The 24,289-nt window shown below is 38.3% G+C and overlaps 1 protein-coding gene across 1 annotated transcript; it reads left to right on the top strand.

Annotated features, from left to right (window-relative positions):
• The first annotated feature begins 1,112 nt into the window (after positions 1-1,112).
• Positions 1,113-23,582, top strand: LOC117397971 (max dimerization protein 1). Its single transcript, XM_033996962.3, has 6 exons — positions 1,113-1,769; positions 3,063-3,168; positions 9,262-9,291; positions 16,553-16,667; positions 17,569-17,728; positions 18,947-23,582. The coding sequence occupies exons 1-6, from the start codon at positions 1,703-1,705 to the stop codon at positions 19,198-19,200; spliced, it is 732 nt and encodes a 243-aa protein (XP_033852853.3). The 5' UTR covers positions 1,113-1,702; the 3' UTR covers positions 19,201-23,582.
• The last annotated feature ends 707 nt before the right edge of the window (positions 23,583-24,289 follow it).

Raw genomic sequence — 24,289 nt, 5'->3', positions numbered from 1 at the left:
CCTCCCCTGCCAATTCAGATTCAAAATCCCGCAACAGAAATATCTACCCCCGCCTGCGCTTGACCGCCCGGACGCCTGCGTGTTGAAACTGGGGGTAGAGTCGCTCGTTATCCAGTGTGGTGTCATTTAACGCGGCGAGGCTAATTGAAATGACCAGTCTATCGGTCGGTTATTCGATTTACTGCAAACAAATTAGATTAAAGTAAACGAATTGGGTGTGAAGTGCACGGTCGTATTGAGTTTAGTCCGTGTTTTTTTTTTTGTAAAGGGTTACTATCATAACACGTAGCACATGCTAGTTATGTAATTAGTTATGCAATTGGCAATGCTATGTATTGGAAATATAGATATATAGATAGATATTTTTTAGATATATAGATAGATATTTTATCTATCTATCTATCTGATGTGTTTATGTTTTGTTGAAAAAATAACAACTACCTTACTTTTTTGTATGTTTTTTAAAAAAAAATGTATTTCTATTTTAGCAGTATACGTTTGGATAACTATTGTAAAAATGTCCTGTTTGTTTAATATCTTTAATAATACAGGAGACTTTCTTAATATGTATTTTACAATAAATAAAATGACTTCCATATTGCAAAGTAGACGACCCACCAAAACCATCGTGATTGGTCGGTACGTCAGCCGGGCGGAGTTATGGGTGGAGCTATCATGATTCAGCTGTCAAATAAGTAGCCGAAGGGGGGTGTGGTCTTCTTGGGAAAAGAGGGTGGTTACCAAGGTTTCTCGTGGACACTTTGGACCAATCGTTGAAAGCATTGTGGCGACAGCAACAGAAGCTGACCAATAGCGTCCGTCCTGTGATCAGAGGCTCGGTCGCAAATGGTTGTGAAACTGACGCCATTTCGGCTCTAATACGTCAGAATCTCGAGTTAACGCCTAGCGAATTCGGAGCCAAAATGGCGACCACAGCGAGACAGTTTCATCACTTGGTTCAATCTAAACCTTGGCGTCGGCAACGTTCGCGTGTTGAGATTGACACCCCGGCCACCCAGTTGGGAGGCAGAGCGTCTTAGCTGTTTTCCAATCGAAAGGTAACTAAGGCGGGACTCACTCAGTGGGGTAGGTTGAGGTGTGTCTGTCACTGTTTTATTTTTTTCATAAACAAACCGCTTTTCAGTTTCTGTCAGTCGGTGCAGCTCGAGCTGAGGAGTTCACTCTTAAACAACTAAATTTAATTAGTGTTTTTTTTTTTGTTAAAGAAGTTCAATTTTAAAACATTTTATACACACGACTAGATACTTACTGTAATATTTCTAGATATATATATATTATATACCGCAAACAAACAAACGAACCGACGCTGTAAGTCTCCTGTCATCTGAGAGAAACTCGATATCAACCATAGATATATTGTAATATAACGACCTGTTTAATTAAACATTTTTTTTTCTTTTGTTATTAACTATTTGTTGTTGTTTGGACTGAAAAAAAAAAGCAAACATCGGCTGTACTTTTATTTATTTTGACCAAAAGAAAAATTCTTCCGTTTGACCCAATTTATTTTACGAGAGAAGGATTCTGCGTTGCTCAAGACGGCAGTTGAGTTTTGCAAACCGGTTATTTAAAGAAAATATCTTCGTTCCATCAAAACGACAGAGTCCTACAAAGTATAATTTATTTATTTGTACCTTTTTTGACCCGGATCGTTCCTACTTTTACTGCTTTATTGTGGAAAATGGCGGCGGTCGAAATGGTGCAAATGCTGCTGGAAGCTGCAGAATACTTGGAAAGGAGAGAAAGAGGTAATCATATTTAATTAATAATAACAATAATAATAATACTGTTAATAGTATACGTTATTACACAGCGATAAAACGAGATCCGTTCATTGTAAATCGTTGTGGATCCACTTGACAAACATTGTGTGTGTTGCTAAAGAAAATAAAAACATTGGTTCAGTTTTGGTGTTTATTTAGATGCATACTATATGATTTAGCAAACATCAGTGTAAACAAATGGTGTATATAACCGTGTGTTTATCCACAATGTGCTTGCTTGTTTATAAATACCTCTTACATAAGCAGCCCAGTGCATTTATAAAGGGATGCGTTGTGCACAATGCACACCAATCACGGTGTTGTGTATATTTTCTTTTTCGACTAACGAGTGTTTGTTTTGCAGCTCTTATTTAAAAAGGGGTAGCAATATTAAACGGCGTGGTTTGCTTGCTGCTGTGCCCGCTCTTGGCTGTAGTGCTTGGTGCGGTGCTCAATGTGTTGGTTGTGTTTTTCACAGCATTGGGGGTTTACTGGAGTTCAGATGACATCACTGATTCAAGCCTGCTAGCAGCAGATACACAGGGAGATTATATATAGATGGATAGATAGATGGATAGATAGATAGATGGATAGATAGATAGATGGATAGATAGATAGATGGATATATAGATAGATAGATAGATAGATGAATGAGATAGATAGATAGATAGATAGATAGATAGATAGATGAATGAGATAGATAGATAGATAGATAGATAGATAGATGAATGAGATAGATAGAGAGATAGATAGATATAGCTATAGACAGAGAGAGAGAGAGATAGATATAGCTATAGATAGAGAGAGAGAGAGATAGATATAGCTATAGATAGAGAGATAAATAGATATCGCGATAGATAGATAGATAGAGCGATAGAGATAGATAGATATAGATAGATAGATAGATAGATATAGCTATAGACAGAGAGAGATAGATAGATAGATAGATATAGCTATAGATAGAGAGAGAGATAGATAGATAGATAGATATAGCGATAGAGATAAATATAGATAGATATAGCGATAGATAGATAGATAGATAGATATAGCTATAGATAGAGAGATAAATAGATAGATAGATAGATAGATAGATATAGCGATAGAGATAAATATAGATAGATAGATGCGTTTCTTTTGTATTGTTGTACAATCTTCACACCGATGCTGGGTTGCTTTAAATATAGTTTGCATTCTTGTTATGGCTGCAGTATAATGGATTGGTTTGATTTCTCCCCTCCCCAGTGTGATTTGTATGTGTTTTTGTGTATTCATTTGCAGAAGCGGAGCATGGTTACGCATCCATGCTGCCGTACAATAACAACAGTGTCAAAGAACGAGACAGTGCGAAACGGAGAAATAAATCCAAGAAGAATTCCAGCAGCAGGTACCGGAGCATTTCAAACCATATCCTCAAGAGTCAATACCGACTTACTGCAATGGTTTATAAATGAGACGACATTAGAGTAATAATAATAATAATAATAATCATCATCATCATCATCATCATTAAATATATTGAGGTTTATTAAAAATGTTCATCGATAGTATTAAATTAAAACAGCCCCCTCCTTCCCCATATCGCCATTCTTCCCCTTTAACACGACTTAGCTACTGGAGGAAATGCTAAAGAGAGGAAAATAATTTGATTATTTGCAAAGATGCGGTCTCTGTGCAGGCAGCCCGGCTGCGGGGTGTTAGTGTCAGGCTGATAAAGATGTGCTTTGACAGTTTTGTACCAGATATTAATGGGGGAGGCTTTCCATGCGCCATTTTTGTTGATGTTACCGGTCGAGTCCAGGCTCCAGAGGCGGGTGTGTTGTTTTGTGTACACTGGATTAGCTGAATCAGTCGTTAAAAGAATTGAAAAAAAATAAAAATAAATTAATTAAATAATTAATGCCTCCGTTCTGTACGTGGACATTTATGTGACGTCATAGTATTCAGATTGGCTTTCTTCCTCTGTCTGATCAGCATTAAAAAAAACGTGTAATATTGAAAACAATGAAAATAGTCCAGATCCCTTCTATACTAAAATATAGGGCTTTAGCAATTTCACATGGATACTGTTATGTGACGTCACATAGTATTCAGGTTGGCTTTCTTCCTCTGTCTGATCAACATTAAAAAAAACGTGTAATATTGAAAACAATGAAAATAGTCCAGATCCCTTCCTATACTAAAATATAGGGCTTTAGCATTTTGCTGTGAACGTTGGCTAACACTGCATCCTGATAATGGCACACACGCGTCTAGGGTTATCGAAATAATACAAATTGGACCTGCCGTAATAAGAAGGGATATTGTTTCTTTCAGATGTCACTTTCAGCTGTAATAAAAATAAAACTTAATCATAAAATAAGCGAGAGAAAGAAAAAAAACGTTTTGGGGACCACAAGTATAATTTATTAATAGTAATTCTTAGTAAATACATCTGCGGTATATGTAATGAGTCTTTTTTTTTTTTTTGAATTCATATTTAATTGATGCCAAGTTAAGATCAATGCGCCGCCACACATGAATGCAACTCTCCATTCATCATGCAACACTGCTTCGAGATTTTCAAGAGGGGCTGTGTTTGTTATTAGGAGGGGTGCCAGCTGACACGCTGTGTAAAGGGCTGTTCTCAGTATTGGAGTCGGCTTGTTTCTTGCTCATTCTACGTTATAAAACATCTTGGGAGCTGTATAAACACAAGTCTCCATGCTGCTTCAGTTGGACAGGCATTTGGGGCAGCGTTTCCAGGAACTTCAAAAACATAGTGGAGTTGTGATCATCAGATCACCCCTTTTTCTGTGCAATTTGTCTCTATTAATAGCTATTAGGATGAGGGCCCATAGTGACAGAAGAATCCACCATTCCAGATCTAAGCTGGCATTGAGGTTACTGTACATAGCAAACGAGTGCAAAACCCTCAAGAATGCTGAGTATGGATAGGTTTTTATTTTTTTAAAGTGTATTTAGTTTTGAGCTAGATATTTGAAAATGCTTTACCGGCATGTCAATATAATGAGGGGGAAATCCTCACTTTAGAGTCTGTCAGGCTGCCACTTCTCACTGTGGTCTTTAAATTACAGAGCTGTAGTTTCTTCAGCAAGGCGACATCACTGTGCTTTTGAATAATGTCATGGTTATTCAGCAGTGTGGAGTAGTGGTTAGGGCTCTGGACTCTTGACCGGAGGGTTGTGGGTTCAATCCCAGGTGGGGGGACACTGCTGCTGTACCCTTGAGCAAGGTACTTTACCTAGATTGCTCCAGTAAAAACCCAACTGTATAAATGGGTAATTGTATGTAAAAATAATGTGATATCTTGCAACAATTGTAAGTCGTCCTGGATAAGGGCGTCTGCTAAGAAATAAATAATAATAATAATAAAAATAATAATGGTTATAAACAGCAAATCCTCAAACTGGGAAGAGACTAGTTGCCAATACATAGTAAATGCCAGTGCTTACAGAAGTATGTTTGAGATTCTCAGCAGCTCAAACCTGCAAAATAAAATGCAAAAAAAACCCCCAAAAAACGCAGCATCAAAAATATTACTCAATTCGCATTTGTTCAGAAAGAAACCACAAGACCCGTTTTCCAGTCCCGTTTTCCAGCGCTGGGTTGTGCAACCCCAGTTTCACGGGCTGCTTCCTGATCTGTAGTGGAGCTGCTGTTTAGGGTGTAACTTAAGCTCAGTGGATATCAAAGTGAAAGGGAGGGGGAGTCGGGGTCATTTCTATTTTTACACAAGATGTCTTAGTAATAGGAACCGACTACTGCTGTTCAAATATTATTAGATTTGGCCTAATTGCGGGATAGTCCTGAATAAGTTTACAAAATAATTATATAACTGTAAGGGTGTGGATCAGGGCTTCCCAACCCTGGTCTGCTGGTTTTCATTCCAATTGAGCTCTCAGTTATTTAACTAGACCCTTCATTGAAATAATAATTTACTTAATTGTTCTTGGCTCCTACAAAGTTGCAGAGTTCAAGTTACTTATAAAATGTTACGGCTAATCAAAATTTGCAACTGTTAAGAGCTGAAAACAAGTAAAAACATCTAATTAAGCAAATCATCAGTTCAATTAAGGGTTTAGTTCAGTAATTAAGAGCTCAGTTGGAATAAAAACCAGCAGACACAAGGGGTCCCCAGGACCGGGGTTGATAAGTCCTGGTGTAGAGAGAAGCTAGGAGATGTCATTTGTTAGATAATACTTTTACTGTTTTCTTGTTATTGAAATGCCACACATTATCTTAACTGGGGGAAAAACAAAACAGTTAAAAGCAATTCGTGTGTACGAATCTCATTACAAAATATATTTATAACCCTGTGTGTTGTATAGTTGACACGTAGGCTTCACAGGTTTCGATTGTTCAATATTTTATTATCGTTTCATCATAAAGTTATATTACAGACCGGAATTAAAAAACACTTCCCCCTTTTTTTTTAACATTATGCCACTGCAGCAGTTTAAATGTTAATATTTATTGCTTTCCTACCACAGTTCCCTATTCTTCATCAGTATTTTTCCAGCTTTTCAGCCCCCCTCCCCCTCCTTTCCCTGTCTCCCAGAGGAAGGGAAATTTAGCCCAAATCTCCAGCCCAGACAAGCTTAGATATTTGGCACAGATTAAACCACTATGTTTGTGTGTGTGTGCGTGCGCGTGTGTGTGTGCGTGTGCGCGCGCGTGTGCGTGTGTGTGTATCTGTACGTGCGTGCGTGCGTGTCCGTGTTTCTGTTCATTAAAAAGTGCTGTGTTCACTTGGATGTTCTGTTCATGTGCACATTCCGTTCTTCAATTTTTATTACTATTTCCAAGACAGTTGCAAATGCATAAATAGCGATGACAATACAAAACCACTTCACATAAATAGTTTGTACAGCCTGGTTTATGATACCTTTGCAATTCCCGGTTCGTACTTTGAGATCGGCAAATGATGGGGTAATTCCAAGAGTATATAGATATATATATATTTTTTAATCTAAGCTGAAAACACATTTCTTTGATTTGGCCTTTCACTGGCAAGCAGTTTGGAGCTCTTTTGGTTGCTGTTTGTTTGTAAAGTGCTATGGGGTGCTTGCCCACGAAAGAGGCTATATTAATGAAATGGGTGTGGTATGGATAGCGTTCATTGATACATTCTGTAATAGGAACACTATGAACATGGTAATTGTTTCCAAATGCATACATGATAATATCTACAAATGGTTGTCCCAACGCCATTTTAAAGGTGTACTATCCAGTGTATTATTATTATTATTATTATTATTATTATTATTATTATTATTATTATTTATTATTATTATTTATTTGGTAGATGCCTTTATCCAAGGCGACTTACAGGTGTTACAAGGCAGTACAGGGTTACAATACAAGCTTCATATTTTTTTACAGTGTAGTTTACATTAAGTGCATTAATGCTTGTACATCACCAAATCATTTTGGAGGCTGTGCTGCATTACACTACTGTCCCAATACTTGTTGCCTGCAGATGACTGCCTTTGTCAAAGGCTCAGAGATGAATACCTTGCATTACAAGAGTACATGACCATCAACGTGGCCTTAAAGGAAAGTTAACCGAATTTCTGAATTAACAAATCGCAAAATAGCCAGCGAGCACTGTAGATCTAAAAGCGCTTTCTGTACCTTCATGTGATTCTTAATGTAAAACCGTTTAACCTAGGTTTTTTGGTGTTTTTTTCAAATGTAAAATGAAACCATAATATTTACCATAAGAATACTGTCGTCTCCTTACACACGCACACGCACACACCTCTTCTAGACATATTTGTGCATCTAATTGACATCTGGCCTTGGGTCATAGAAGCATACTTTAACATGTTCTCAAACCCCCCCTCCTGCCCTCCCCCGCCCATATCTTCTAGTAGTGTTGCTGTATTCCTGTCTCTCTGCACTCTACCTGATCCCTGGTCTTGAGTGCAGAGGCCTGGGTAGAGCCTCTCTATCTATAGACTATACTGATCCGGTGGAGGGGGGTGTAGTGACTGCTGGATCCCCTTACATTCTAATGTCCCCAACAAAAATATGGCTGAACCGTTTCGGTTTTTAATTCACAAGACTTCAGTTTCGATTGTAATTGCACTGTGCACTGTGACACAGCTGCTAACAGCCCTCCCTTTCATTGCCAAAGTGTAGAACTGCAATAGTGATTATTGATCTCCATGGCGTGCGTTTAGCCTCAATTACATTTCCAATGTTCGAATTGCTCCACCTGGTGCCCCATTTCGAGCCTCAAGTGTGTGTATGTATGTATGTGTGTGTCTATCTATATCTATCTATAATTACAATTCGCATATTTTCAGTTGCATTTGAAGGCTTTCAGGGAGTCTACACATTTTATTTGATTCTTGCTTTTGAACACTAAAGTGTATCAACGCATGATTATTATCTTCAATTATTACCTGTCTCATAATCAATAATCGGAAATTGGTTTAGTGCGTCTACTAAAATATATATATATATATATAATGCCCTTTTTAGATTCTCAGAGTTTCGTCGTTCGTGTTGTATAGTTAATATTTACAGCTGCCCTTGGGGCACAGAAGCCTAGTTTAACACGTTCTCAAACAACCCCCCCTGCCCTCCCTCTGCCTAAACATTGTATAGATAATCCACAACAGTCGTGACAAGCAAACGGATCATTTATTTCAAGACAGTTGAATGCATTTACCTTGTGAACACACTACATTTATAAATCAAGAAGCTTATTATTATTATTATTATTATTATTATTATTATTATTATTATTATTACCATCAACACTGGCTAAAACTGTACCTAACATTCATCCATTGACGTTGATCAATTATATTGAAAGAGTCAAGAACGGCTGAAATAATAGAAGGAATTTATGCAGGGAATACTTCAAGACTGACTGCATAGCAGTTTGAGTCGTTCCTGGTTTTCCTTTGAGCTTCAGTTGTAGGTTAAGTAGAGTCTATTTAAGCTCACAGTAAAAGCTGGAATGGCCCAAACCACTATGAGTCTTAAGTTATTCCATGAAGCGCTATATTTGTTTAGCCACAGCTTTCTTGGCCGCTGGTGCTAGCTGAGTCGGATTGAAAGTATCCTGCAATAAATTAAACGCTACCAAGTAACACAACCCAGCCCATGTTTCTGGGTTACAGTTGCTATGTCTGTCTTCAGGGCTGCTAGGGTTTTAAAAGCACAGGGGCAAGAGGCTAAATACCAAAAGAAGTGTCCAGTCTGTCTTTGTAACATATTGCGCTGTTACACGCATGCATGTGCAACAAGCTAGACGTGCAGTAGCTGGGTAAGTGCAGTATTGTTCTGAGACTGTAGCCTTAATATAATAAGAAGTATCATAATACATTTAAGAACTGTTCTAGTCAAGAACACACCTTGGGGAGGGGGGAGGGGGGAGGGGGGGATATACAACTGTGTTGACAGAGTTTGACAAAACAAGACCGTTTTCTAACAGTTTTTTTTTTTTTTTTTTTTTCTTTAGATCAACGCACAATGAAATGGAGAAAAACAGGTAAGGTTCACTGTTGTGTGTGTGTGTGTGTGTGTTAAGTTTGTTTTTTTCATCTGGGTTTTCGTCCTAAAAAAAAAAAAAAAATCTGAAAGAGATCTGAAAATGTGACTTTTTCATTGCTGTACTTTTATCCAAAAAAAAAAACTATTAACTGGAAGATTTTGGCCTTGCGTGAATCATTTCTAGCTTCATGTATGGCCCCTAACAGGTTTCTAACAGACCCTCTCTGCTACTGTGTTGTGTGTTGGCGTGGGTGGGGGGTTGGTGGGTGAAGACTGTGTGTATTCATTTACATTCTAATAAAGGGCGACCCTCATCAGTGGAAAATGAATGGGTTTCCCTGATGTTTGTGGAGATGTGAATAGGGACCCTGGCCTGATTTAGATGAGTAATGTATGCAAGCTTCTCCTGTGACACCGGCAGTCTTGCATTCGCAGTTCTCGCACAGACAAAGGGATCCGAGCGTGCGGCAGCAACAGCAGCAGCAGCAGCGCAGATGTATACTGTGCATGTTTGTGGAGGCTGGCTTTGAATTATGCATTGGAGGAAAACAATCCAGGGGAATGCGTGCATGTATAGATGGATTGTATAGATTTTAATGGACTCCGGTCAGACAATGAAAAGAGTCTTGCTGGGTGAAAGGGGCTTCATTAACCTGTAGTTAATGTTGATCAAGTCTTGCATATATTATAAATAGAGCTTCTAGTTTTATTTCGGATCACGTGATGTCTCTTTTAAACATATTTTGAGCCAATTCGTTTTCTTAATCAAACACTAATTACCAAAGGAAGTTGTTTCTTTTTACCCTCATATCTTGATTGAGTTAACAAACGACGCGCATTGATCTCGCCTCGTTCTATTTGAACCTGCATTTCAATCTGGCTCCAATCGCAGAATTCATCTTATTAATTTCCACTGCGTCAGTTTCTAGTAGTGCGTCGCTAATTTAAACAATCTGGTATTCAGCTAAGACTGAACAACTATTAATTAAGGTTCAAAGGGAGGGAGAGATGGAAAATAAAAACTGAAAACTAGACGCCATAATTATACAGTGTCCACACCAACCTTCTTTTGAATATCCTGCGTAATATGATAAGAAAATGTTCTCTGTGTGTGTGTGTGTGTGTGTGTGCGCGCCCTCCCCCAGAGGAACCAAGAACCAGGACTAGCCTAGAATACTGTGTTTTACAGTCAGCGCGAACGTCATCCATGTCTTGGTGACTGATTTTAAGCACAGCTGAGGTTTATGACCAGTTTTGAAAGTGGCAGTCTTTTCTTTCTCTTTGCTTTGTTGTTGCCCAAGGAGTGTAGACGTGCTTTAAAAGTAGTGTTTAAACATCACGCCCGTGTTGTAACTTTATGGCACATGATCAGGGAATTCCCAAGCTGGTCCGTCCACAATTGCATAATACACAGAGAGAGTGTCAGAACGATTCCTTGTGAGTCATAGACAGAGTGTGCTCCCTTGGCATGCAACTGCCTTTACTACAAGGAGAATTTCTACAACATGTGATTTCTTGGTGGCAACGCCTTGCAACGGCGCAAGCTGTGTTTTGAGATTTACTGACGTTAATTAATGGATGAGAGCTCAGTTAACTAGCCATGGATCAGCTGTCTTCCTAAGCCAGTTTAACCAATTAACCTCCAGTAATCTGAGAGCTTTGTCTTGTTGGTGTGAAAGGGCGTTGATGCATCATCGTGTGTAACACCTGTCACTCCTGACAGAAACGAGAGACGGCAGGCCTTCAGTGGTTGAAAATCCAAACGATTTCGCATTAATTATCGTGAGGCTTTAAATCATATAGACAGTAAAAGGGAGGGGGGGGGGGGGCATAGTATTTAACTAAAGGTTTATCAAAAATGCATTTTTTCTTTGTTTTTCAATAACGGAGTATTTTGAGTAAGTGCTTTAGAAATCGGTTACTTTGAAATTGAAATTCAGAGCTGTGTGTAAAATATTTTTCGTCTAGCACAACCCTGTCCACCTCCTCCTCGGGATGTTTTCAGTCTGCTGTGAATTTCAAATTCATTTTCGAGATCGGTTTAAAGTTCACGATCATTTACCCCGAGTGACAATACAAGGCTCGTCTCATCTCTCCATCCCACCCAGCCTCTTTTTAATTTGCTCCACATGTCAGAATTGTAATTTGGTTCCTGCGCTGTTATCCTTGGGCTCAAAAGAAGTAATTACATTGTGGTCATTCGGTCAGCTGCCCGGGTCAAGAGGGCACAATAAAGGTCACTGACCCCATTACGTGTTCCCTTTCCCTAGTGATCTTTGAATTTTACAATTTTCCAAAGATCCTGTTTTACTAGAAGCGTCCGCAGGTCTGAGAGGAGACGTTCTCATAGAGGCAGGGCAATTCATCCTCAATACCAGACCGCTTTTTACTTTAATATAAACAGTCAAGCTAAAAGAAACTAAACAGAATTTTTGACCAAAGCTGTATTCTGTAGGTGAATCTTTAAAGATTGTGGTTAAATTGTGGAACGTTTACAAGATGCAGGGGTCAAAGTATTAAAAAGAAAGCTGAAAGTTCTGTTGCTAGGCTGTCCAGCAGATAGCACTTGGTCCATATATGGCTCTTTGAGAACCACGATATGAACGAATCCATTTAAGGCTATCAGTTGTTTTTTAGGAGAAGACAACAAGGACAAATGTTTGTGTTTGGTTGAAGTAAATATCGTTGACTGGCAACAAAACATAATCTGGGAAAAACATTATTATTATTATTATTATTATTATTATTATTATTTATTATTATTATTATTATATATTTTTTTCTTGCTGCTATTTAGTCTGCTTTTCAGTAAACTAAAACCACGTCTGAAATGTTGATTTATTTTTTTTTTTTTTTCCCAATTCATGTTTTTTGTGGAATTCTCGCTCTTTTAAAAGCTCACTTAAAGTCTTTCACTCAAAAAGGTTTCAAAAGCCCCTGACTGCAGCAAAAACCAAAGCTGTCGCTCCATTAAGAATTTAAGAAAAGGTCTTCTCATTTTAAAGGCTCAGTTTCAGTTCAGCGGAGGAAGGCAGGAACAGCCTCCGGGCGTGTTTCAGGGAATCGGATGCTTTGGAAGACGTCAGAGTTTCAAGGTGGCTGCATGTCCCAGGATTTATCAGTACGGAACCGTCTGTCTAGCCCTCTGAAAGTGCCAGTCGGGGGGGGAAGCTTTTCAATCTTCAAACAGCATTTTCAAAAGCAGAATGGTGATCTTATTCTCTTGTCCTCTTTAAGGCTGTAGTGCTGCTGTAGATTTAACAAAAGGGGTCTCTCTCTCTCTCTCTCTCTCTCTCTCTCTCTCCCTCTCTCTCTCTCTCTCATGAGTCAGTAATCAGCTGAAGTGAGGAAGACTCGCTTGTTATCCTTAGTTTTGCTTTGGGGGGTGGGGTGGTGGGGTCGGTATTCCTTCTATTGTTCATTGTGTAACGATTAGGCCAGTGCTGAGCTTTTTACTTATTGTCATTTATTTATTTGAACTCTGCATGACTTATTTAATGCTACGCCTTCCCATCAATTAATGTCTTCATTTATTTATTACTTTTTTTTTTTATCTTAGTCATACTAATCTTTCAGTACTTCATTAGGGTTGGTCAGGTTAACGGGAGCACAGGTGTTAATTTTATTATTTTAAATTTGTTTTGTTTGTTACTAATATTAAAAGAAAGTTCAGTCACTTCGCAAGCATACCTGTCTTCTCTGAGCTTTGTAATCTGCAGGAGGATTATACGTTTTTTTAACCATTCTTTAACCAGGAAAAAAAAAAAAAACATTTAAGAACGTTATTTACAAGAGTGTCTCTGTGAGACCGGACTGTAAAAGTATTACCATAGATCCTGAAGCATGTCCTGAATCCTTCCCATTAAAATACATGTCATCTTGGACTTCGGTCTACATTTTGCAGAGTCATCTGGTGCTGACACAAGGTGTGAAATTGTGTAAAGTTTCCAGGAGGGATTGCGCTGTGAATATTGTGGCTGGGTGCTGCGTCACTGCTGGGGTGCAAGGTTGTGTAAAGGATGTGAAAACAGCCTTCCTGTCACCGCTTCTGTAAAAATGACCATATTGTGCATACTTCACTGAAAATCCCACAGCGACTTTGAATGCCATCGACAAAGCAAGCTGGTCACAAAAGTTTTGCATTGCCTAGAATTTTAGTATTGAGACATTTAAAAATAAAAACGATATCAACATAATTTAGATCTTTTATTTAACGTGTAAGCAAATAAACTACAAAGTGATATTGCAGAAGTTTGCCGGAAGCCATTTTTCATGTTAGATTTAAAAGTGTCACATTTTTTTCAGTTTTGTGTCAGTTTTTCGTTCAAAGTATGTGGAAAACCACAAAGCGGTATTTAATTCAATATGTTAACGTAGCATTAATCAGCAGGTTTCATTCGACTTTATGAAGCAAAATGATTTCATAATATAGGGGGATGCAAAACTTTTGGCCATAGCTGTATACATTATGGCGATTGGGTATACATAAATATATTTTATTTTAGGAATAGATTAGATTTGCATTACCAACGAAAAGAAATGTACTTCGTAGTATGTTATAAAAAAAAAAACCTGTAAAGGGTGGTTTCACAGACTCTGATTAGCACTAACTCACCTAAAATAACTTTAGGGTGGTTCATGATTAGTGCGGATAAGGGTTTGTGAAACGTAGAGTCGTATACTGGTTGTATTAGTGCAGTGGGAGATTGCTGTGGTATAAGCATTGACCTCCTCTAGTGCTGTTGCTGTATCTCAGGGCAGTTACTGACCCCTTTCTACAGCTGATACTGTGCGTGTGAGCTGCCGGAGGTACTGTACCCAAGTGACAAGCAGGTTAATAAGAGCGCCCAGGCTGTACTTCTCTTACTCTCACAGAGTTCCCCAGGCTCGTTTATTGTATTTATTTCCTTTAATTGCTGGTGTTAAACACGGGGGATTAGGTGAGGCTTAGAATACATTATGTGCTGCAGTAGTGTGGGGTGGAGATCATGGCGTGAGGTATACAAATTGAAAGGCGTGGTTCTTGTTGGTGATAGTGGTAGTAAGGAGGAAGTTAATATATTTGTTTTGTTTGAGGAAGGACATTAGATTATAATACAGCTCTGATTCCAGGATTCTTGTAGTCATGGCAAAGTCCAAGGAGACACAGCGGGTGGAAAGTCTGTATAATGCTAACGATGCAATAGAAACTTTTACACTTCCCTTAACTTGCCAAAAGAAGGGGGGGGGGCAGTACTGGATAGCAGTTTACAAGTTTAGCAGCAATTTCCCGTCTTTATTTAGAGATGCATTTACAACCTGTGATTCAGTAATGGAGAAAAGATTCCTGGTGGCTGCGTGGCTTCTTTCATCCTCCCTTACTGAAGCCAGCGTCTAAAACAAAGGGTTTTTACCTTGAAATTCACTCCGTAGTACATTTTTGAAGTTAGTGTTTGCTGTAGTGTGGGGACTCCTGCTATCGCTTACTATGCCCACCCTGTTCAGATGTCAAGTTTGCTTTCACCAACATGGGCATTTAAATTCCTTTTTCTAAAGAGCGTTTGTGTGTGTGTGTGTGTTGCACAGTGTTCATGTTCATCGTTCTTCTCATTAAGTGCAGTGTTGATAAGAGGGGTTACATTAGCACTACAGCTGACACTGAACCTTCAGCCAAGCATTAGATTCAATCTGTACGTAAGCTTGGAAGATTTTATTTCAGTGCGTTCTGTATTGCGTAATGAAAAGGGATCTGCAAGCTTAATTGCACAATTTCTGCGTGTTGGTTCTACCTTTCGATTGCATAGACTGTGCTGCTCCTCTGTGGGTTTGGCAGTGGGGGTAAACGCTACAGTACAGTTTCATGCAGTTAGCATACACATTATACCGTGGAAGATATGGTGGTGAAGGAATGCTACAGCAAGACTTTTTTTTTTTTTTTGGTTGGTTTAATTTTAAAGCTGTTAGGATAGTGATGCTGTAATTGTATTTTATTTTTATTATGTAATCCTGGCCCTTGTTGTGTTAAACTTTGCAGATGAATGATGCACCATTTAAAGGCCCTGTGTAAGACTGCTCTGTGATTTTGCAGTCTCGTAAAGAAATCCTAAAGCTGGCTCCAGGGTTAATGAAACAGAAGGGACACAACGGTGCTCTGGAATGAGCCATAGTAACTCCTTCATAAGTATCAAATAACCAAACCATAAACACCTGCCACAGCATTGTCAACAGGGAGTAGGCCCACCATGAGCATGACAGATTCTTTTTTTTTTTTTAAATGATGATAAAAAATAAATAGGTTTTGTTTTGTTCTGATATTTGGAAAAAAACCCCAATGCAAGTTTGTCGATTCGGTTTGGTCAGGGTGGTTTGTGTTTATCAGGGATTGTTATTTTTAGAATTGAAGTTTAATTTATGTTGCTGTACTGTACTGTGTAATAACTGCCTTTTCTGTGCAATATTTGCTTCTAATTTCCTGGAGTTAAAGAAATCCCTCTTCCACATCTCTTGGTGTTTGAATTAGAGTCCCCACTCTGCTGCTTTAACGCCTGTTTCTTTGTGAAAAGCACAGCACAGTGCGGGTCTGTATCTCAGCGGTTGCTGTTTTTTAATGATGCCCTTGCTTGTGCTGGACGCCTGCCTGCAGTGTATGGGCTGCCTCGGGTCCCAGACGGGGACTGGAGAGAGTTTAAAGACTTGGGGGATGTTTATCGGAGCTCACAAACTGACAGGCTTCCTCAGTGCGGGCTGTTTTAATTCGAGACGGAGACTGTTTTCTGTGGCCCACAGCCAGAGCTTCAGTGGCAACTTCAAAGCTGCGTACTTAACTTTTTCACCTCTTTTCTGCATTTGTGCAGGTGCGTCGACTTGGGTCTTGAACATGATATGTGTATATATATATATATATATACTCATATACTCATTGACTGCTAATTTTATTTTATTTTTTTCTTCCCCCATTTGAGCTGATTACAAATTAGATTTAAAAAAAAAAAAAAAAAAAAAATTCCAAATACTGTTGATCTCTCACTTTCTCTCTCCCTCACCCCAAATAAAGTAGCTTAGAACTGCCAGAATTAATAATTTGCAAACCTGATTTTTTTTTTTTTTCATTTTGCTTTGTCTAAAACCCAGATCCGCCACTGGTTTTAGATAATTGAAATACACCCTGACGTCACTTTTAAGTATCGTCCAATAACAGCTATGTAAAAAAAAAAACAAAAAAAAAAACACTAGTTTAATTTGTTGTTTTGATATTTCTTTCTTCCTCTGTTTTCCCTTAGACGGGCTCATTTACGGTTGTGCTTGGAGCGTTTGAAATCTCTCGTACCACTGGGACCAGATTCTAATAGGCACACCACCCTCAGCTTGCTAATGAAAGCCAGAGTGCACATAAAGGTAAGCGCAACAACACGCACCCACACACACACCCCCACACACACACACACACACACACTCGCACACACAGATTTGTTGATTGGGTGGATGGAAATTTGCCCAGCTCCAGTGTTTTGTTTGGTTTCAGACAATATTATATTGCAACCTACAGTAATTAAATTGCTATATTATTGCAAGGCTACACAATAAGTGCTGCTATTAGATCATTGCGCCCTTGCAGTGCTTCAAATAAACTTTTCCCTCCCCTAATTGCACTTGTAAATACAATGGACCATTATGCAGCAAAGGGTACATTTTTATTTTACTGTGTTACACGTTCCCATGTGTTGCTACAACTATTTACGTAAGTTAAGGTATGTGTATTGTTTTACATTTTTAACTTTTTTTTTTTTTTTTTACATTTTGACCACTTTTTTAAAAACTTTTAAATTGCATTGCCCGTCTCAAGATGGCTTCACATGTACCCGCATGACCTCGCAGAACTACGTTTCCCATCATCCTCCTGCTCACTGGTAAATACATCTCGGTTACTTATGTGAGCAGGAGGATGGTGGGAAGTGTATTTCTGAGAGGAGGAGTTCACAAAAATTGTAAAGGAGGCTTGGTGGTCCAGTGGTTAAAGAAAGGGGCTTGTTACCAGGAGGTTCCAGGTTCAAACCCAGCTCAGCCACTGACTCACTGTGTGTGACCCTGAGCAAGTCGCTTAACCTCCTTGTGCTCCGTCCTTCGGATGAAAAAACATCTGATAATTAATAAGAATTTAACAAAGTAAAGGGAAAGGGGTCACATTTTCCTCTGTGACTGTTTTTACTACATTATATGAGAAACTATTATCTACTGTCTTCTAACTCCTCAACAAGACGGGACAGAAATCTAAAAGGTGCATGTGTGTCTCTTCCAGAAACTAGAAGAAAGCGATAAGAGATCCCAGCACCAGTTAGACCAGTTGCAGCGTGAGCAGAGGCATCTGAAGAGGAGACTGGAGCAGCTGGGAGTGGAGAGGATACGGATGGACAGCACCGGGTCCACTGTCTCATCCGAGAAGTCGGACTCTGACCAAGGTAAGAGAGGCTGCCTTCGATTCCTCGCTCCGCTCTTTTTGCATACGCTATCTGTAGCCTTATAAACAGTCCGTGCCCATGAGTGTCGTTTTAGAGTTTGCATGTAGATTTTTTTTTTTATGATTCAGAGTGTTCAAAGGTTATGTAGGGATCGACTGGGCAGACCTTGTATTTTAAACGTGCAGGACGACTGAGATCAGCTAGGAAGCTGTTATAAACCGTTTAATAAATAAATAAATAAATAAAAATAATTTTGGAAACTTTTAAATTAAAAAGGGCAGGGGTGGATATCTACTTCAGAAAGCCTAGCAGATGTCGAACATGTTTGTCTGACCAAACCTTGATGCCACATTCCGAAGGCGTTTCTGACGGGAAATTATGTTTAAACAAGGGTAGGTGCAGCTATCCAATATAAGTTTAAGTTTAAAAGATAAACAGGTTTGTGCAGTAGATAAGGCAGTGCCCCTTAGAAAAACACTGGTTTCAACACCCTGATATTACGTGCCACTTTTTTTAAATTGTCTTAATCAAAACAAGCCTGACAGGGAGGGCTTTACAGAATTAACTCTAAAGCTATAGGTACAAACGCTTGAAAAGCTACATACTGAGCATATATAGACAACTTCTATTAACAACCTTTAACAACAGCTTGTTTCGAGCACTGCTGAAGGACGTATGATGTAATTTTATTGTTTTAACAATTATTCACATTTCTGTGTACCTGTATTATTATTATTATTATTATTATTATTATTTATTTCTTAGCAGACGCCCTTATCCAGGGCGACTTACAATTGTTACAAGATATCACATTATACATTATTTCACATTATACAGATATCACATTATTTTTACATACAATCACCCATTTATACAGTTGGGTTTTTACTGGAGCAATCTAGGTAAAGTACCTTGCTCAAGGGTACAGCAGCAGTGTCCCCCACTGGGGATTGAACCCACAACCCTCCTGTCAAGAGTCCAGAGCCCTAACCACTACTCCACTACTCCACACTGCTGTATTACTCTTTATTTAATGTCATCTTTTTAATTCTTTCTTTTGAATCGGGAAGGGCTTTCCAGAATGAATTGTCTATAAATCTATGGGTAAAAATGCTTGAAAACGGCATACTGTGCACTAGAGATGCCAGACTTGAGGAATGCGAACTGTCCTTGACGCTCGCTGTGCGTTTTTTTTTTTTTTCCCGGTTTGCCTTACAGAGGAGATCGACGTGGACGTGGATGTGGACGTGGACGTGGACGTGGAAGGCACCGACTACCTGATGGGGGACCTGGACTGGAGCAACAGCAGCATCAGTGACTCTGACGAGCGAGGCAGCCTGCGGAGCAGCTGCAGTGACGAGGGTTACTCCAGTGCCAGCCTCATGAGACTAAAACTACAGCAGCTCTCCTCCGACCCCAGCAAGCCAGCAGCAACAGCAGCCGCAGCAACAGCGCTGGGCAGCAGCCTGTAAGAGAGGATAGCCGACCAGCAAGACAACAAGCAACAACAAGCAACGAGCATCGACCATCACCTTCCACCGCCACACAGCTCTCCACTCTGCCCAGTCAAACACAGTCAAGCCTGCTCGCGAACGGCACATCGAACAGGGTGGGTCCGCCTTTTGGTATCCAGAGGCCAGTTTCTCAAAGCTAGCACTTATTTGGACCTGTTTTCGATATTTTGAAGGTAGTACGATAAGGTTGTGTAAATTTCCACTCAGCAAGTGTATATTCTTTAAAGTATAAATGTGTTATTTTCAGGGTTTTTTTTAATTTTTATTTGTATGGAAGTGAATTGGATTTAGCAGACTGCTACCTAGAACTGCTTTCTGAAACTAGCCCCAGGTTGATTTCCAAACTAGTGACGTGAGGAGGCTAGAATCAAAGTGGTTTTCTCTCTCTCTCTCTCTCTCTCTCTCTCTCTCTCTCTCTCATACGTGCCTCTCCTGGGAGGGCAGGGTTCGAATCCTGCTTACCGAGTAACTGGTGACTAAGTGGATCTGTTGGCCTCAGCTAAGGCTGAATTTCTGCATTTTTAACAGGCTAAACCCGTTTGTGTGTAAACGCCACTTTAAACTATCCCATACGTTTTTAGTGAAAAAAAAGAGTATCTGTATTTTCCTTTTGTACTTTTATTTAAGGTTTTCCAAAGCTCTGTCTTGAAGTTAAAGGATTGATAAAAACCTATAGAACAAACGCACTGGTGCTTTTTTGTTCTGTGTTTATTCACGGAAACACCAACAAAGAAAAATATGCCCCACTTTGATTCTAGCTTTGCTCACTATAAAGACCAGGATTCTCCAGGGTGGTCTCTGCAGACTGGGGGGGACCTGTCTGAACAGCTGCTCTTCGTTCAGTACAGGTTTGACTGTTTGTTAGATTTTTTTTCTTCTGTAAAGAACATGTGTGTCTTTTTTTTTTTTTTTTTTTTTTTTTTTTATAAACATTTTTATAATTGGTAGACCAACATCTGCTATTTAAAATATATATATATATATATATATATATATATATATATACACAATATATTCTTGCTGTTAAGAACATTTTTTTTATTTAAATGAAAGAGGACTGATGTGCAGCATTGGAATGTGTGTCTGTGTGTCACCAAACAGAAAAATCACTTCTATCTCTCTCTCTCTCTCTCTCTCTCTCTGTCCTGAAGGTTGATCTTATCTACCGCTATCACAAATTCTTTTTAAAAACATTTTTTTTTTAATATTATTTATTTTTATTTCATCACATTTTGTATTTTTTCAAAAAGGATTTAAAAAAAAAAAAGCACATTCCAGGTACTGGAAGCATTTAAATGCGTTTGTTTGTAGGTTAGTTAGTGAGCGAGAGGTTTGCCAACTCTCCTTAAAAGAATAAGATTGAGGAGTCAGTCAGTGTTTTTATTTATCGTTCGCCTTGGTAAAAACTTCACTGTTTCGACTGTAAAATCACAAAAAAAGTAAAATAAAGAAAAAAATGTCATGAAAATAAAATGTTCTTCGGCTGTAGCAATAGTACACATAGACCCATCAGTGTGTGGTATTTTAATATAAACCTATTTTATTATTTCTGTTAAATGTAGCAAACGTTATGTAAATAATACAAAAAAAATATATAAAATTATATGTATAGAAAGTATTTATATATGTTGTGAAAATACAAAAAAAAATATTTAAGTATATATTTAGATAGTTACTTATTGCTTATTAAATGCTGTTGTTTTTTGGAGTTTGAGTTATATATAATGCACAGTATATGTAGTTTTTAAGCATTTTTACTTCGCTGTAGAGAGAATTAATTTTACAAAGCCCTCCCTGTCTGGCTTGTTTTGATTCAAAAGATAGCATTAAATATCAGGGTGTATAAATCAGTGTTTTTCTAATGGGGCATTGCCTTATGTGCTGTACAAATCCTGTTTCATTTTAAACTCTCAAAGAAAACTAACTTTAAGATGTAGGTGGAATTGGTTTCCGATGATTCACCCACGTTGAATGAAAATAATTCACGCTAAATATAGCCGCCCTCTAATCCCCACCAGAGATTCATAGACTGCTTTATTCCCGTAACTAAACACTGCAAACTAATACATCACAGAGAGATCTGTGATTTTATTTAGCCTGATTCCCATTGGCTGTATTAAGCTGGATGGAATAATTTCCCCTTTTTTTAAGGTTTTAAAGTTTTTTATAAATAATAGTATAACGATCAGCTACTCTCCCCCTCGTCCAAGTATCTAGAACAAGGCTTTATAATTTGGATGTTTTATGGTAATTTTTCCTGTTTTGCATCATTGTTATAATGTGAGCGTCATTTCTTAAACAACGTCATATTTAAATACGTGTATCGCATCTCCTGAGGCTAAACTCTGTGCTGGTAACTTGTTTAAAGAAGCTAATGTAGTTCCCCATCTCCTAGAACTCTGTAAAGACTTATTATATTTGCTTTACAGTAAGGTCTCCCTCTTTTCCACTGAGCGACGCAGCTGCTAATCTCACAATGGATGGGGCGTGCTCTGTCTCTCCACACTTTGATCGGTTTGCGACAGAGATTTGCACTTCACAGAGTTGTGTCTCATTCCTTAAAATTGACTCTGAAGTGTGGAATATATATCATTTTTTGTTTCTTTCTTTTATCATTTCTCCTATTCTGTATTCACCTTTAAGATCAAACTTCAGAGAGAGAGAAGGACTGGGTGAAAAGGGCGGGCGTTTCTGTTAAAACAGTAGACTTTTAAAGATCCAGATTTTTTGTTTAATAATAATAATAATAATAATAATAATAATAATAATAATAATAATAATAATAATAATAATAATAATAATTGTGCTAATATGTCCTCACCAATCCAAAAGCATTAGTCGATCTGTTAAAAGCCCCTCATTCAATAAACTTTTATTTTTTAAGAAAGGTTCGTAGAAGAGTAATATTTCTTTACAAACTTTTATCAACGTTATCCAACAGGTGGGGAAGTTGGGTTTTTCCATGTAAAAAAAAAAAAAAATTAAAGCATTGTTTTACAAAGGAGCATGACGAAAACAGTCAATTACAATGCTTTTGTTTTTCAAACTTCAAAGATCACAAGAGGAAGTCGCCACAAAAGAGGATTTTATATATTTAAAAAAAAAAAAAACAGTGCGGTCTTTCATCTCCTTGATGCAGGAAATTTTTCACACTGCAAAAAAAAAAAACACGTATGTGAGAAACTAAATCCAGATTTCAAAGCAGAGATTTTCCTGCAGCTTGAATCTTTCCCTTCGCCCATTTATAGATTCTGTATTTGATTGCCATCATTGATTCAAAAAAATAATAATAAATAAAATTCAAATAAAAAAAAAAAACGTTTGCTGAGCTTCATGGGGTCTAAACTTATTTCAAAATGCATTTTCCTACCTGAAAAGTTTATTGAATTGGATGTTTTCACTCGTACCACGACAATCCCAGCACTTTTAAAAAGGCTGGAGTTTGGGGTAAGGACATGTTGAAATGTTGCTACCTATAATGTATTTAACAATAATAAAAAAAGGCTGAATTGACAGGGTTGTGAACTTGGGAGCTGGTTTCCTTGTCCATGCTGGGATGGGTATAAAGCTGAATGACACACGGCACTGAAAACCAATGTCAGGGCAGGAGATACATTTTTAAGGTGACTTGTGACACACGTTCAACATTGAAGTGTTTTTATTTTTATAATTCTATAAACTTTGTCTGTACGGATACTCTGGTGCTATTGTCAATCTGCACAACAGTTCTGAACATTTCAAAGACCTTTATTATTATTATTATTATTATTATTATTATTATTATTATTTTTCCCTGTTCTGTTTTAACTGTGTTTGGTTCTCCTGATCTGTATGTACACTGTGTCCTTTGACAGCTAATATTTACCCCTGTCTTTTTATAACAAGACAGGGCTGCATATAGGCCCCTAATGAAGGAATAAAAAAACAAATGTTTGGTTTGAATATTTTATTTTCATTGTCAAGCCTTTTTTTTTCAGTTAAATCCTTCTGTATTAATTTCTCTCTTTTCCTCTACATGCGAAACTAACAGGACAAAGTTTTAGAACTTTTATTTTTTATTTTTGTTTGCACTGTTGTTGATATCGTTGTTGTTGTTGGTTGTTGTTTTTTGTAAGAGGGGAAACATCCCTCGGTCAATAACAGCAGCTACCTTTTAAAGAACATGTTATTCATCGATGTGGGTGTTTTTTGTTTGTGCACTAATGTATAGATGGCAGTTCAAAAGCTGACTTAAAGAGAACGGGGTTGGGGGGGATTATAGGAAACTTTTTCTGTGAAAATGTGGAGCAGTAATTTATATATTTGCCAGTAACAATAAACTTGTTTACCTTACACTTCCATTTGGTCTGCTTGTAACATGAATTGGAGGAGGGAGGGAGGGAGGGAGGGAGGGTGGGGGTCTAATTACAATGTACAGAAATAACAAAGACATGTCTAAGAATTTTATTTTGACATCCACCTGAAAACGAACCTTTTCACTTTCCTTTTTTCAGTTAAACAATGGGCTAATGCCTTCATCAGTGTTTTTAGTTGAGCATCAATAACCTCCTCCCCCTGGACTAAGGTTTACTATTGAGAAAGCCTGATGAATGGGTCAGCTTTCGCTGCGTAGAATTGTAAGACAAGACCGCAGTGCTCGCTCTCTCTCTCTCTCTCTCTCTCTCTCTCTCTCTCTCTCTCTCTCTCTCTCTCTCTCTCTCAAGCAAAGAAATGTACAGTTGCTTCATGCTTCCTTTCCACACATCATTGCACAGCACCACTTAATACTGCTGACTATCAGTGTCCATCCTGATCAATATAGGCAGCTTAATGGGGGGGGGTGTCTCAGTTCTGTATGCCAATTTGGAGACTTGTAGGTTCTTAAAGAAAAGACCCAGAAATGTATCCCATAACGGCAGCTTTTTATAGAGTAGTTTGAGAAAAAATAAAATGTGTGCTTTTGAGACACTAATCTGTGCCATTGATCCTTCTTTGAACCAGATCAGCCACATCAGTCTCCTTCCGCATTCTACTAAGCAGGCAGATAAAGAAAATGAGAGCAATGGGT

The sequence above is a fragment of the Acipenser ruthenus genome, chromosome 46, assembly GCF_902713425.1.
Source record: "Acipenser ruthenus chromosome 46, fAciRut3.2 maternal haplotype, whole genome shotgun sequence".
NCBI classification, from domain to species: Eukaryota; Metazoa; Chordata; class Actinopteri; order Acipenseriformes; family Acipenseridae; genus Acipenser; species Acipenser ruthenus.
This window is presented reverse-complemented; position numbering and strand designations above follow the sequence as displayed.